We start from the raw sequence: 15,470 nt of genomic DNA on the forward strand, positions 1-15,470 counted from the left end.
GCACTTGGTTGAGAAATATAATGGTGAGAGGGTTTTGTCTGTACATTCCACTGACTACTTCAAGCAGCCCAAATGGTGCCATGTGTTTGACTACAAGTAACCACAAGGGGGCAGTACAGGCCCCACATTTGGACATTAACATTTATACAGGCTACACACATACAGTAGGCAACTTTGTTAGTATACTGTAAGCCTGTTATTGCTCTATTTCGACCTGGTCTTTGCCATATTACATGATACAGTACATGTCATGACATGCCTTGTCTCATCACAGCATACACATCCAATGCTGCTCACACATGCTCTGACCATATTCCTTTTTTATTCCTTATTCCTTATTTTATATTTACTTCTACTGAAGGGCACGGCCTAGTCAGGGAACACACAATTCGGGACAGATGCTCGTTGGGAATGCATGCTCTAACCGCGTTTTGATGTTTTTTGCGTGATGCTGTACAGCTGTAGTCTGATCAAGTTGGGTGTTAATTGTGTGTGTGTGTGTGTGTGTGTGTGTGTGTGTGTGTGTGTGTGTGTGTGTAAAAAGAATGCTGCTCAGGCAGCTGCTTTGTACTAATTAGACCTACAATGTAATTTTAGTCATACATCAGAAGCCACACCTCCTCCTGCTAGTCATAATAGTGTCAACCTCATTCACATGATGTTCATACAGCTGCATACATTGCATTTCGTTGCTGTCGGGCAGAAACCTCTCATCTCCATATTGTTTTATCATAAATGAACACCCTACTTGATCATATCACACTTACTTTACTGTCACACAATGAAAATCAGTTATTTTCGGCGAGCAAAGTATAAATTAGGCTTCAGACGGGCGAATGTCATGTGTGTGATCAGCGGTTATGTAGGCTAAAGGTCTTCAGGTACAAAGTTTCAGCTACACAAGAAACCCACAGCTGTTCATTTAGCTTGGGTCCATTTGGTTACATTTGTTCACTCTCAGAGGTAAATGGATTTTACCGTGTCTTCGGTATTGTCGCTTGTCGGGCAGAAACAATTTTTTATTATTTAAATGTTGTATTTTATTTTAAATAAATCAGTGCTATTGAACACCCTTTACATCTGTGTGTGGGTATTGAACCAATGAAAAGTATTAAAAAGTTAATTTGACTAAACCTCCTAATAGTAAGGGGAACATAAGAAAATCTGCGAAGTAAATCGTTACCAAGAACTTTCTTCACCAATGTGTTTCTAAAGGTGTGTAATAATATGTACTAAAAGGTTGAAATTCAACTCCCGGGGGAAACCTCATAAAAAAAAATGATTCATGTTTGTGTCCCATTAACTTTACTATACAGGAAAAACTACACAAAATAAATCTGCTTTAAGTAACATGTGAGGGGTCAAACTAGTGGTTTTTCATGATGTTGAATCCATTGCAAGCATTTGTTTTGCACGAAAAACATTCCATGGGCCACTGTTGTATATTTGATGTTTGTACAAAAAGAAGCTGCTACTCTTATTATATATTATTAAATAAACAAAGTTTAAAAAAAAAAAGAAAAACATTCCATGGGCGACAAATGGCCCCCACAAAACGGTGAAAAGTGATGATTCATCACTAAACCATCGTTTTGTGGGTCCAATTTTAACCCAAGGAATGTTTTTCGTGCAAAACAAATGCTTGCAATGGATTCAGCATCATGAAAAACCCCTAGTTTGACCCCTCACATGCTACTTAAAGCAGATTTATTTTTTGTATTTTTATCCTGTATAGTAAATTGATGGGACACAAACACAAATCAGTTTTTTTATGAGGTTTCCCCTGGGAGTTGAATTTCAACCTTTTAGTACATATTATTACACACCTTTAGAAACACATTGGTGAAGAAATTTCTTGGTAACGATTTACTTCGCAGATTGGTCAAATATCTTATAAAATCCCCTTACTATAATTCCATTGGATCCAGTCAAACCACCTTGATTAATTGATTGAATACTTTATTAGCAGTTTGTGGAAACAAGCACAGGTAAAGAACAATACAATCTGCTAAGAGGACCTAATTCCAATTTTGGAGATTGTCAGACGGAAAAGACAGAGAGATTAATGGTCAAAAACATCCTAACTTGAGCTTAGGGAAAGTGATGATAATAGGGACACATTCAAGTATGACAATGTATAAGCTATACCACTATACCAACTTTGATTAGGCAGTATTGTTTTTTTTTTTTGAATTTCAGTAAAGTTAAAATTTTTGAATTATTTTATGGTTTCTTTCCGACAGCAGAGATATAAAGTATTATGTATGTAACATAACATCAAGGTCCCTCGGTGTGAATTACGTGCAAGTGTGTGGTTGCGTGCGTGTGGGCGCGAGCGCTCGGGTCAGACAGTGTTTGCTGATAAGAGTCAAAGTCTTTAGCATAATGGAGCCATGCTCCTACATAGCCTTACATCCCCCTTCCGCTGCCCTTAATACAAACTAGTGTATTGATTTCTGAGGCAGGAGAGGAGACCAAACAGCAGAGCAAACATTTACTCTGTTTCTACCGTGTGTGTGTGTGTGTGTGTGTGTGTGTGTGTGTGTGTGTGTGTGTGTGTGCGCGCGCCCTCCTGTCCTCACCGTATTTGTTTATCTGTGTCCCCACCAATAGATTGAACCTCTGCTCTGTTTAGTCAGTCTGTTCTTACTCGGCTGTCAATCACAGGAGTCCATTTTTCCTCAGAACCCAGTAGCTCCGAGACGCTAAACCAGGCGACCTCCACTGAAACATGTGAGTACCTCTGTCTCTGTATCCCAAAAAAAAAAAAAACATTACAATGGGTTAGGGTTAGGGTTAAGATCAGCCATAGAACCAGAGTGCATGGCGCGAGATATGATATGTCTTGTCTTAACTATACTTAAACCCTAGTCTAGACTTAGAAAACTGCACCTGAGTTGCCTCTGTGCTTTTTTCCATCTACAGCAAATCTCTTGCCAGAAACAGCCGATCTAAAAGCCCACAACACATCAAGTTGTAGATCTGCTATTCTGAAGGCTTTTGTACACATGGTCCGATTTTCCGCAGTGAGAAAATGGACAATAAATGAACACATGGTGTCTCCATGACCCCATGCACACCAGGTCAGAAATTGTCCACATTCTGACAATATTGTCTGTTTTTTCTGTGTAAATCGGACCCTGTTAAAGGCCTTTAGGAGAATGTTCCCCCCATAATGGATGCGGGGTCCGCTCATAATTCCGACATCCCATAATTCCGACTGTTAGGTTAGTGTGAGGTTAGGGATAGGGTTAGTTATAATGGGGCCAGCAACTGATGGATGCTAGAGTTCAAGTGGTCAATCAAGGATCATGAAAGCATAGCTTCTCTGTTGTTCAAAAGAGGCCGACAGGTGCTCACAAGGCAGGCTGTCAGTCTGAAAGAAAGCAGAGTTAATTTAATCAAACCATCATGATCAAGAATAAAGCCTACAGTGGCACTAGTTCTAGTTAAAGGATAGAGCTGAATACTAACAAAAAGTCAGCATTTGGAATTACTGTACATGGCAACTGCGGATGAGTGAGTGGAGCTCCATACTCACCTTACCAGGAATACTGACTCTGTTCTGACTGCAGCCTGCCTACCGTATAATTTATGCAGCCCTCATATTGGAACATGCTGCCATTGAACTTGTCCATTATGCCATGAGGCCTTGCATTTGATGCTTCCATGTATCTGTACATGCAGCACTGAGAGACCAGCCAGGAGCATTGGACAATGAGGCGTGGAGCGGGCCTGTGTGTGTTGGGACTACTGTATCTCCATGGCTGGGTCTTGGGAAAGGTATGGAGAAACAAAACAAGCCTATCTCTCGAATATCTATGGACTGAGTCGATGCAATACCTTTGTGTCCCGTATTGAAAAATGTATTGAGCTGTGCCTGACGAGCCTTATTTGACCCCACAGTGGTACAGTGACTATCGCGTCACAGTATGTCTATGTCTTTTTCAAAATGGTTAGTCTGTATTTCCCTTTGTGTACGTGTCCTCTTCTATTTGGGTCATGGTTCTCATGGGGAGAAGGATGTGGCTGAGGTCCAACCGGGGGTTTTGGTGTTCTGTGATGATCCTGCTGTAGAAACGGCAGTGAGCGACGCTCTAACAACATTCAACAAGCAGGCACCGTCTGGCAACAAGCTGGCACTCTATCGGATACTGTCGGCTACCAAGGTAAACAACACAAGCACAGAAACATGTTAACAGAGACAAGCCAAATAAACAAGGAGATTTGCATTAGGGATACCAGAGGGAGGCGTAGATACTTTGTCCTCAAGTGCACCATGCGTGTCTCTGTGTGTGTGTGTGTGTGTGTGTGTGTGTGTGTGTGTGTGTGTGTGTGTGTGTGTGTGTGTTTGTCTGCATGATGTCTCTCACTCTTTCTCCCAGTGGCGTCTGTTCAGAAAAAGCTAAGGTATGGCAACATGGCTGGTGTCTTGCGCGCGTGCAAGACACCAGTCATGTTGCCATACCTTAAGAAGTACATTCTATATTTCCCGTTTCTACGGTTTCTTGGGCTGGATATGGCAGCCTGGAATGGTTGTTCAAGTGCAGCTACACTTGGCATGTTAGTAAACGTGCCACAATACCTTGTTAAAGTGACCATTTTGTTACATTTTGTAGTTATTTTACTGTAATTTAACCACATAATACAGATAGTCAAAGAGACATTCATATTTAAAGGTAACTTTTCATGGCAGGGATATGCAGCTGCCATACCCTGGGTATGGCAGCTGCATATCCCTGCCATGCCCAATTGACGCCCCTGCTTTCTCCCCCCCTCGTCCCTCCTTCTCTGCCTTGCTCTCTCTCTCTCTCTCTCTCTCTCTCTCCAGTCAGAGAATGGTTCCAGCTATGTGTATTCCATCCAGTTCAGTAGCAGGAGAAGTGACTGTCCAGTACAGGAGGCTAAGCTCTGGTCAGAGTGTGACTATCTGCCTAGCGGCCCCAAGGTAGTGCTCCTAGTAATAATAATCATAATAGTATTGATAATACTAATAATATAATAATAGAATGGCATCTAGTTACCCAACCAATGGCTATCTAACTCCGCCTGTCCTCGGCTCTCTTATGCGTTGTTCTAACAGGAGCCCAGGCTATGCAGTGCGGTAGTGTGCGTGACAGGGACCGACATAGAGACCAAAGGGGTGGAGTGCAAGCTAGGTAAGTATTCAGACAGGTCAATAAAATGTGTGGTTTCCTAGCTACCTTTTTTCATTGTGGCCCTTCTTACATCTGACAAAAGCTGAGACCCCCACACGTGTGCACGCTAGGGCATTCACGAATAGTGATTTTTAGTATTCGAATTCAACCTCAAAGTATTCGAATAGCCGAATATTCGACAGGACTGGCCAAACTGTCAAATATTATGTAAGCAAGAGGCGAACATTGTGAAAATAGCCAAAGTTGGACTGATATCAGATTGAGTACAGTGGATATTAATTATTGTAAGTAATGATTTTGAGCAGCAAGTTGAAAACTTTGGACGGCCTCCAAACAAGCGAGGCCTCAGAAGCAGGGATAAGACATGTCCCCAGGCCTGTAATGTGGCCTTGCTGCTCCACCCACACTGACCCAGCTTGAACCGTTTTCTCCTCTGCCTCGTTCCTGTCAAAATGTTTTTTTACTAGGCAGTCTTTTCTTGAGATTCTGAATTCTTAACTTCCCATTTTCAACATCCCCATCTTCAAGTCCACCGACTCAAATATTGGTAATTTGTAAATACCAATAATTGAATTATTTTAATGATATTTATATTACGTATTAAATACAAAATCGTCATCCATAATTTCAGTGGACTTAAAATCATAGTTTTTTGACAACACCAAAGGCCAACTGGTCTAGCCCTTGAAAGATGGAATTCCAGGTCTGCCCACCAACTATAAAAAATTAATGACCGTTTGGGGGTATCAAAAGTAGAGGTATGGATCCCCTCCCCCAGCAAAAACCCTGTTTGTTTGGATCGAGATAGAACCATAGCTTGTTTGTTTACTTGGGTCAATAGCGTGACCCATGACTCATGGGAATGTATAGCGTGTAGAAAAGTGTTTAAGCAGAAAACATATTTCTCATTAAGAAAACAGTGACTCATTGACAAAAAAGTACACTGGTGGGCGAAGGCGCATTGGATTGTGTAATACAGGGGTCTTCAACGTTTTCAGGCCGGGGACCCCCAAACTGATGGGGAGATGGAGCAGGGACCCCCTACCACCTCGTAGGGTGGGGGGGTCGGGGCTACGACATATTTTTTTATTTTAAACATGTACAGGTTACAGCGAGCAGGGTGGGCCGTACCACTACCATTTCTAAACATACTACTTATTAACTTAGAATCAATGTCAATAATATCAACAATCTGTCAATTGCATAGTAATCATGTATTCAAGCTATTCAAAATGGATAGAATCATGATTTATATTTTAACATAAATGTGAAAAATAAAAAAAAATAAAAACATTTTTTGAAATCTTTTTTTTTCTCTTTTTAGCAATAATTTGGAGCCCCTGCAGTACCACCGCAGACCCCCTAGGGGTCGCGGACCCCCTGTTGAAGACCCCTGGTGTAATATACCAATTACCAACACTATCACAACCTGAATTTATCCAACCTTAAAAGACTGCTTTAATCCAGACTCTCAGACTATATTATTCCGCTCACTTGATGTCTAAATAATGGGCTGAATTAAATATGGACGTGTTGTCTGTCCTGTTTTCAAAAAAGGGTAAGGGTTGAAAGTTCAAAATACATTAACATTGCACTGGAGAGCTGGCATGCTGAGGAAGGTCAGGAGGTTTATTTTGTAAGACTGGTGTTGAAATACTACATTTAGCTAATCTTTAAAATGTAGGGGGAAAATATACAAACAGTATTGAACGAATGTTGTTCACTTTATCCCAAGTATTCAACCAAAGTAAATAAGTAAATAACTGTGTGTTCAAAAAGCCTCCAAGTGACCCAGTCACCCCCCGTTGAAGTAGCTTTTGAACCACTAAGGTTCAACAACTGTTATCAATAAAACCAAAGACCCTTTAGAGCTAGCTAACAAACATACTAATGTTCTCCTTCTCACTGTCCCTTCCTCTCCCCATTCAACTTTTACACTCCCTCCAGATCATGTCATAATCCCAGAGCGTTCTCAATGTCTCGGCTGTCCCACGGAGATCTCTGTGGACTCCGAGGACCTCAAAGTCCCTCTGTCTGTCTCCATCTCAAAGTATAACTCTATTTCCGATTCCACGCACCTGTTCATGCTCCAGAGTGTGGCCTACGCCACCAGACAGGTAAGGACTGGGAGAGGGGAGAGAGGAGGATGAAGAAGAAAGAGGAATAATAATAATGACAAAAACAAGTGTCCCATTAGTACCAAAGAGGTGGCCTATAAAACTAGAGGTTACAGAACCAGCCCGAGAAAAAGACAGCTAGTTTGAAGGCAGTAAGTGTTCATGTATCGGCAATGCAATTATGTATTGACAGACACACACAGCAATGCTAATTGGCCTTAACTAACAACAATGTGGCTTTAATGAAAAGGGACAACCCACCACTGGCTTGTATTGCATTTCATTTCATATCAATATTTTACTTTGGGTTTTTGCAGCCTATATGTAGTACTCCAAATACAGTTGAAGATCGAAGTAATTGTATAATAGTATGAGTCAAACTTGCATATTTTCATTAGAATATTGCTGACATAACCCACATCAGGACCCACGGTGACCGCTTCGGCACACTATCTGGACATTGAAGCGAGATTTCTATAGCCCCTGCATGGAACTCTGACAAAACACTGTGCTCAGTAGCTGTAGGCAGAGTGCACCGCACCAGCTTACTGCACTGTAGAGAGAGAAAGAGAGAGCGAAGCCGAGGGGAGGGCATTTTCCTAACCACTTAGGCCCTTTATACGACAATTCTTCATACTACAATTAGCAGAAATACGCTATGCTTTTATATGGCTTATTTATAGCGCTTTACATGCCAACAATAATTATGATTACACTTTCACTTTGACTTTGGTTCACTTTGACTCCTGGTTGTTTAGTTCATGTTGCATTTTGTTTATGGCCAGAGGAGGTACACATGCACATAGCGTTGTGAGCCGTTATTGGCTTCCCAACCATGAATACAGCCATACCAGTGGCATCAGGAAGGAATCCACAGGGGTGAGCCAGTGACTGGTCTACCTTTGAGGGGATTGACATACTGTACTTCACTTCAAACATTGGTCAAATTGTCAAATAATATAAGAAAGAGGCAAACAATTTGAAAATGTTCGATCTACAAGCTCACAAGGCTTCGCAGACCTAAGGCTATTTTATTTCACAATATTTATCTGTGGAATCGAGTCAAACAAAACGTAATGCCTCAACTCCTACATTCCAAGTGATTATCAGGGTGGGGGGTCCCCAGTTCAAATAGGGGGGGTCACGGCCTGAAAAGGTTGAGAACCACCGCTACAGTATACCAGTAAGACCACTTAAGGACGAGAAGCGACCTCGCCTGGCGCCTGCGCTGAAACATCAGAGTTTCTTAATACGGCACAGTTAAGAAGCAGGAGTTAAACTACTAGTAAGACACCTGAGGGTGGAATGCGACCTCAGGGTGACATGCAACTTCGCCCTAAAGGGCGAGGTTGCGCCAATTCTTGACCATCTGGCCAACCACAGCGTTTCTCTGACGATTCTAGTTGTTGTCATTCTGGGGGGAGTTTGTTCATGTTTTTGTGAGGGTATCAACCCTAGGAGACACGGGGAGAACATGCACACTCCACACAGAAAGGCCCTATCGCTCACACCCTAGGTTGGGTTGGCGATAGGGCCTTTCTGTGTGGAGTTTGCCTAAACATGGAGATGTGGTACAGAAGGACTCATATATGGGCATAAAAAGTATGTGTCATGTGACATCACTTCCTGTACAGACAGTCAGACAGACAGCCAGTGACTCCGACCTAACAATGGCTACTGTCTATGACGGTAGTTCCATATGACATATTGGACTAGACTATCTCCATATATAGTGTTATCCACATCTCCATGTTAGGACTCATATATGGGTATAAAAAGTATGTCATGTGACATCACTTCCTGTACAGACAGTCAGCCATTGACTCCGGATTAACAATGGCTACTGTCTATGGCGGTAGTCCCATATGACATATTGGACTAGACTATCTCCATATATAGTGTTATGCACATCTCCATGTTTAGACAGCCATTGAATCCGGCCTAACAATGGCTACTTTCTATGACGGTAGTCCCATATGACATGATGGACTGGACTATCTCCATATATAGTGTTATCCACATTTCGTGTAGCCGCCCTGTACAGGAAGTGATGTCACAACTCGCTGACATCACACTGACATCACAGAGGATACGGAAGGAAGGTCACGAGGATACGGAAGGAAGGTCACTCAAGCGACACGGTTCTTCAGAGTATATGCGACCTTCAGTCGCAATTAATCTGTCTGGCCGAGTCATCATTGTGATGTCAGAACAGGTCAGCTATATCCATATCTGGAGTCTGTGAGGTCAGATGTAGAGGTATTGGCCAGCTCCATACATGGAGATGTCTTGGCCATATATGGAGCGTGACATGAGGCATCCGTGAGGTCAGATGTAGAGGTATTGGACAGCTCCATATATGGAGACGTCTTGGCCATATAGAGCGTGACAAGAGGTACGGAAACACAGACACACATGATCTGTAGGTTTTCATATGGTCGAGCGATAGACCAAATGGTCCGATATTTGGGGCGTGAGCTTCAGATGACTGTGTCTTGATGGAACGTGCAAAACGGCTTACGGATCCAGAGAATCGAAAGATCTAAAAGAACGGGCGGGCCTGAGGAGACAGCATTTTTGCATCTACTGTCTACTTAATTAAAATACCAGAATTACCTGTTTGTGAGTGGTGGCAGTTATTTTTCTTTCCATTCTCTCTAGCTGCCTGTGTCTCTGTCCTCTCCAGGTGGTGGCTGGTTTCAGGTACAAGCTGTACTTTGATATGAGGAAGAGCACATGTCCCAAGTCTGAACACAAAGACGTTAATGATCTCTGTGTCCCCAATAAAGATGATGTGGTAAGCCTGAGCCCCAAGAAAAGAAGGGGAAAACACACACACACACACACACACACACACACACACACACACACACACACACTTCAATTAATTAATTTGACACTTACAGTAAGTACAATGCTGTGACATTGTGTGTGTGTGTGTGTGTGTGTGTGTGTGTGTGTAGGCGCTGGCTAACTGTAATTCTACAGTGGACGTAGCGCCATGGAGACACGAGATTCCCGAGGCCAATATAGAGTGTGGACCAGGCCCAATACTTGACTTTGTAAGACCCGTCACCCGCATCACACAAATGTCAATGTTTAATTTGGGAAACTATGCCAGGTTGTAGTTGTATATAGAGATATAGGCTTTAATATTAAAGCAGGGAAAAATATCTACAAGATTAGACAGATCACAGTTGATAAAACCTGCTGAACACGTATACGAACCATAGGTAGCAATAGAATATGGATTGTTTAAAAATAAATGATAAAGGCTTTTGAAGTGTTAATTAAACTTTGAAAGTGAAATCTGAAGTGTTAAAGTGAAGAAACTGTCATTTATCAAGAATCTTGGAGTAACATCACAGAAGTCTAATTCAGGCCAGGGAATCAAACACATTTTTAAAGAGGTTCAAGGTGCAAACAAGCACATTAAACAATGTTTGAGCACAACTGCTTCTTCAGTGTAACATTGAATGTACTGTGAGCCCTGGAATTCTTTAGAAGCTGGTTGAAGTGCCATTGCCTCCGCATAGATTAGGCCTAACTTTAACAGTCCGAGCACTGTGTCATTTCCCCATAGGTAATGTTTCTCATTTCCTGCTCTTAGCAAACCTTTACCAGGCGCCGTCCCCCAGGCTGGTCTCCCCTCAGGAACGTTGTCGACTTCGAAAAGACCGCCGATGCTGCTGCTCCTGTCAAGGAGTCCTCTGAGGAAGAAGACCCAGCCTCCGCTAAGGCGGGCCCTGCAGATGCCCCGTTCCACTGCCCCTCCAAGCCTTGGAAAGTGTTCAGCCCGGTGACAGCAGCTCCTCCGGCCGCAGAGCCAGCCTCCACAGTACTGGAGGGGGCCCTCAGTGATCTGGACCTGCTGGGATAGAGCCATGTGCTGGTGGTGGTCGTTGTTGCTCTTTATAGGGAACCCACAATATTTTCTATATGTACGTATATATATTTTCCTGAAAAACATAGAATTTCCAGGCTGATCTACTAAACAAGATGTACACCCCCCCTTTTTTTTGTAAGATAATAGCATGTTAGTGTAGCATATTCTATTTTAGATAAGATAGTGAGAACTGTATGGGTGTGACAATAATTCACAGAAGCTTCACACAGAATTATGACATTATAGTTACTTGCATCAATGGATACTAAAAGCACAATAGCAACATTTTCCAGCAAACCAATATTGATCCAATCTTTGAGAGATGCAAATAATAAAACAATACTCCTAGAGCCCTGTTTGACTTTAACTGAAATAAATATACGTGTATCATTACATTACATTGTTTTGTTTTCTTTAGATATGTTCACGAATCACTGCTGGCTAAGCTTCTGTGACACACGGTATTTATACAGTATATACTGTATGCGTCACACTAGAAATCAGATTTTCTTGCTTCTGAGATCAAGCTAATGATTAATGAAGAGCTGTGGGATGTGATCAAGTCAACATTGAAGGGAAAAAGTCCATTTGAACGGGAGAGCAGTCAAATTATCTTGGTCATGAAGTAGAAAGCCACGGTAAACCGTGCAGCCTACAGTATATGCAGAATTGTTTCATTGTAGTTTTTGTTAAACAATGCTCACTTGCACAAAATGAACCCCAAACAGCCGCACAAATTGCAACCCATTACAATTACGAGTGAGAACTTCATTGGTCTAACATTGTCTTCGTTTTCCTCCACCAACACCCTGGCATTAAATCCATTATCTATTTGACACAAAGGAGTTAACAGCTTATTACGTTATTGTAAATGTGTGCTGTAATTTCAACACTGTGGCAGTGAATAAAAAGATTTTCAGACAGATGTTTTAGTCCAGCTGTGTGTTGTCTGAGGCATGGGGCACAGGGTCAGTGCAAACACAGTGTGGTAAATGTTTAACAGAGTTTTATTTGTACATCTTCACAAAACACTCAGATAACTATCAGTAAGTCTGTCAGGGTATCAGGGTACTAAGCTTTACTTTGTAACAAAAGGTGCCAAACGAAACAATGTACATCATGAATAAAATAAAATAAAATAAAAACAGGTTATTGTGGGTTTGGATTTTCCCTGCAACTGTTATTACAAGGAGCAAACTTAAGGCATTCATTAATAAACATTCATACTGTATGACTGCTTAGCAGGTAACTGTAAGAGGAATATGTATTATCTTTATCCAAACTCATGCAGGTTGGCAAAGTGAAATATGCTGGCCCATTGTACATTCATAGAAGTAGATTATGGTTATGACAGAATGGCAACTATAGAAAAACATTAAAGATACCGGTATGTAGGCTACTGTAGTTCTGCGGCAGTAGCACTGCAGAATAGCGAATAAAGCCAAACAAGCATGTGCGTTTTGTTTTCTAGCCTTCTCTTTGCAGGTCAAGAGTGGGAATTCTCAGTAAAATCCTGTTACTTTAGAGTACTTTTCACAGTGTGAATCTCGTCTCTATTCTCCTCAATATTCTCTACCAGGTCATAGCCGCCTTGATACAAGCTGTACATGGATTGTACATGGATTACCCTGCAATAACCTTCACTAGAGCAGTGTTTCTCAACCTTTGTAGGTCTTGACCCTCCAAAATAATCATATTTGAAGTGGGGACCCCCCCTATTTTGTATGACTCGATTCCACCGATAAATATTGTGAAAATAGCAGATCTACAAGCTCACAACGCCATTTATTGTTGCCTCTTTCTTAGATTATTTGACAATTTGTCAATGTTTTAAAGTATACTTTGTTGATTTTGATGCAGTAATCATCTTTTTATTTATTTTTATTTATTAAAAAGGTCTTAAAAATCCTACAATTGCCCTCTTTACTGACATCTGGGGACCCCCCCCCCCCCCTGCAAAATCATGTGGGGACCCCCCTGGGGGTCCCGATCCACAGGTTGAGAACCACTGCACTAGAGGGCTCCATCTCCTTTTGATGCACTATACTGTAGCCTACAGGCTGGAGTCTTCACATACAGGCTTCACATATAGTCTGTTAATTAATAATGACAAATATAACTCATGGCTTTTCCCATCCTGTGATGAGAAGGTTTGTTAATATGGACACATGGTGTTTTGTTTCTTCAAAATATGCTGAGCCTTTCTGACAGTCTTCTGATAGTTTATTGGGACTTCATGGACAAACAATGAACTTCACCAAATGTCAGAGGCCTTCAATTGAGGGAGGAGAAACACAGGCAAGACTTTATTGCAGATGTCCCGGGTTTAGATCTTGAATTGAAACATGATTAATTCAAGTTGATGACACAGGCAACTTTTAAATCTAAGCCTGCACTCCGGAACATGTAACCATGGCACGTTTTTCAATGCCCATCTTGATAAACATTTGTACGGGGTGCCGTAATTGACCAAAGTCAATGTTTTTTGTTTTTACCAAATCGATCCAAAGCAAGCCGTCTTACACAAATTAGAGCCTTTGACAAACTTCCCATCGAACCTGATCTTGTAAATTTGGCTTCAATGCAAACTTTGGTCCTTGATTAGCTCCAGAAATCTTTATACTGCCAAACCTCCCTGAAATGTAGTCCTCTGAAGTCAAAAACATTCACTATTGGCATCTAATACCATGCTCCATTGTTCAGTGCTTACATACAGCACTGCACACACACACGCGCACACGTACACACACACGTACACACACACACACACACACACACACACACACACACACACACACAATTCCCCAACATACAACTGACATTCATGGCATAATTCAAGTAAAACATTTACAACGTAAAGTACAGTATGAAAAAAAAGTTTCCTCTTTTTTTTCTCTCGGTTACAAATGATGGAAAAGATTCAGCATCTTTTTTCTTCTTCTTCTGTGGCACAGACCAGCGAGTGGAAAAGTTTTACAAAACATTTAGAGTCATCACGCACAGACACACACATGGGCACAGAGTCATACGTACATGTGTGGATTTCAGTGGGACCTGCCCGTAGTTACACTCTGACTGCAACCTGCACAGAAAGACCAAAGACAACACACATACACACACACACACACACTAGGGATGGGACGGTAACCGTTATTATCGTTTATCGTGATAAAAAACACTCACAATAATCGTATTGTGGAGATTTAATTTATTGTTGAAATTGTCGCCGTCATGCACTGGGATCAATTCACCTTTTATTTGCCAAGCAGCATATCACCACTTAAACCCTCTATAATTAGTAAAACGGACTTGTAAATAACGTACTTGATGCATTTTTCATCACTCTTTACCAAATCACTTTGCCAAAAAATTGCAGATCTACAAGCTCACAACGCGTCGCAATGCAATGCGTTGTGAGCTTGTGGATCTGCAATTTTTGGGCAAATGTTCCGCCCCCAGGATAATGGATGTTGGGGATATTTAAACTAGCGCGATAATATCGTAAATCGATAATATTGTAAATCGCTATTTCTTTGGTCACAATAATCGTGACATGAAATGTTCATATCGTCCCATCCCAACACACACACACACACACACACACGCCAGCAATTCTCAACCTGTGGGCTATGGCCCCCTGGCGGCCAGCGAGGGTATTGCAAGTGGGCCCCCAAATAATTAGCGAACGCTGCGATTCTAATGATGGAACAACAATATTTCGTAAAAAAAATATGTAAAAAGAAAAAAGAAAAACATGAAAAAAAAAAACATTGAAAAATGCACATTGTGATTCCGATAAATAGCAACTTAAATTATACCACGTTAGTTTCACTGATCCGAGCCAGAACACAATGGATTGAATTGATCATTAAAATAAACATACTCTGAAAAGGCAGGCGGCCCACCCATCAGCCTGTGAACACTTGTTCAAGTAGTGGGCCCTGATTCAGAAAAGGTTGAGAACCACTGACATTATAGTACACAACACACAAAACCTAAATGAACATTCCATGGGCAAGAAGGGTGTTCGTGAAATGAATAAGGCTAATGATGATACAAGAAGGCCTAAAAAAAGAGGTAAGAAGACTGTAAATGTACTTTCAGGGTCAACGCTGCTTCAATACATAGGTCTACTGGTCATTATGCTGCTTGAGAAACATGCAAGCTAGGCTAACACTCTTCCCATTGTGTGACTTCGGACAAGAAGGCCTGGAGAACTAGAAACTACTAAGTGTAAACCCTATATTCATGATCAGGAGCTACTTTGCAACTGAAAAGACAGTACTGCATAACGTGAGCTCAGCATCG

General features: G+C 41.6%; 1 protein-coding gene across 3 annotated transcripts; it reads left to right on the top strand.

The window, feature by feature from the left end:
• The first annotated feature begins 2,604 nt into the window (after window positions 1-2,604).
• Window positions 2,605-12,087, top strand: kng1 (kininogen 1). Of its 3 annotated transcripts, none has more exons than XM_080734529.1 (9): window positions 2,605-2,733; window positions 3,688-3,783; window positions 4,020-4,169; window positions 4,832-4,948; window positions 5,084-5,159; window positions 7,107-7,276; window positions 9,963-10,073; window positions 10,240-10,338; window positions 10,887-12,087. In XM_080734529.1, the coding sequence occupies exons 2-9, from the start codon at window positions 3,718-3,720 to the stop codon at window positions 11,154-11,156; spliced, it is 1,059 nt and encodes a 352-aa protein (XP_080590655.1). In that variant the 5' UTR covers window positions 2,605-2,733; window positions 3,688-3,717; the 3' UTR covers window positions 11,157-12,087. The 3 variants fall into 3 exon arrangements, with proteins under 3 accessions (XP_080590655.1, XP_080590656.1, XP_080590657.1); XM_080734530.1 differs by having other exon boundaries at window positions 4,023-4,169; XM_080734531.1 differs by having other exon boundaries at window positions 2,716-2,737; window positions 4,023-4,169.
• Window positions 12,088-15,470: the final 3,383 nt, after the last annotated feature.

Source organism: Nannobrachium achirus, assembly GCF_963921795.1.
Source record: "Nannobrachium achirus genome assembly, chromosome: 1".
In the NCBI taxonomy this organism is placed as follows: Eukaryota; Metazoa; Chordata; class Actinopteri; order Myctophiformes; family Myctophidae; genus Nannobrachium; species Nannobrachium achirus.

What these genes read in the sequence shown, in the direction of transcription:
- kng1 (XM_080734529.1), top strand. Translation starts at nt 3,718, where the DNA reads ATGAGGCGTGGAGCGGGCCTGTGTGTGTTGGGACTACTGTATCTCCAT. An exon ending in ATCTGCCTAGCGGCCCCAAG is followed by an intron (nt 4,949 to 5,083) that starts GTAGTGCTCCTA and finishes TTGTTCTAACAG; the next exon opens with GAGCCCAGGCTATGCAGTGC. An exon ending in TGGCCTACGCCACCAGACAG is followed by an intron (nt 7,277 to 9,962) that starts GTAAGGACTGGG and finishes TGTCCTCTCCAG; the next exon opens with GTGGTGGCTGGTTTCAGGTA.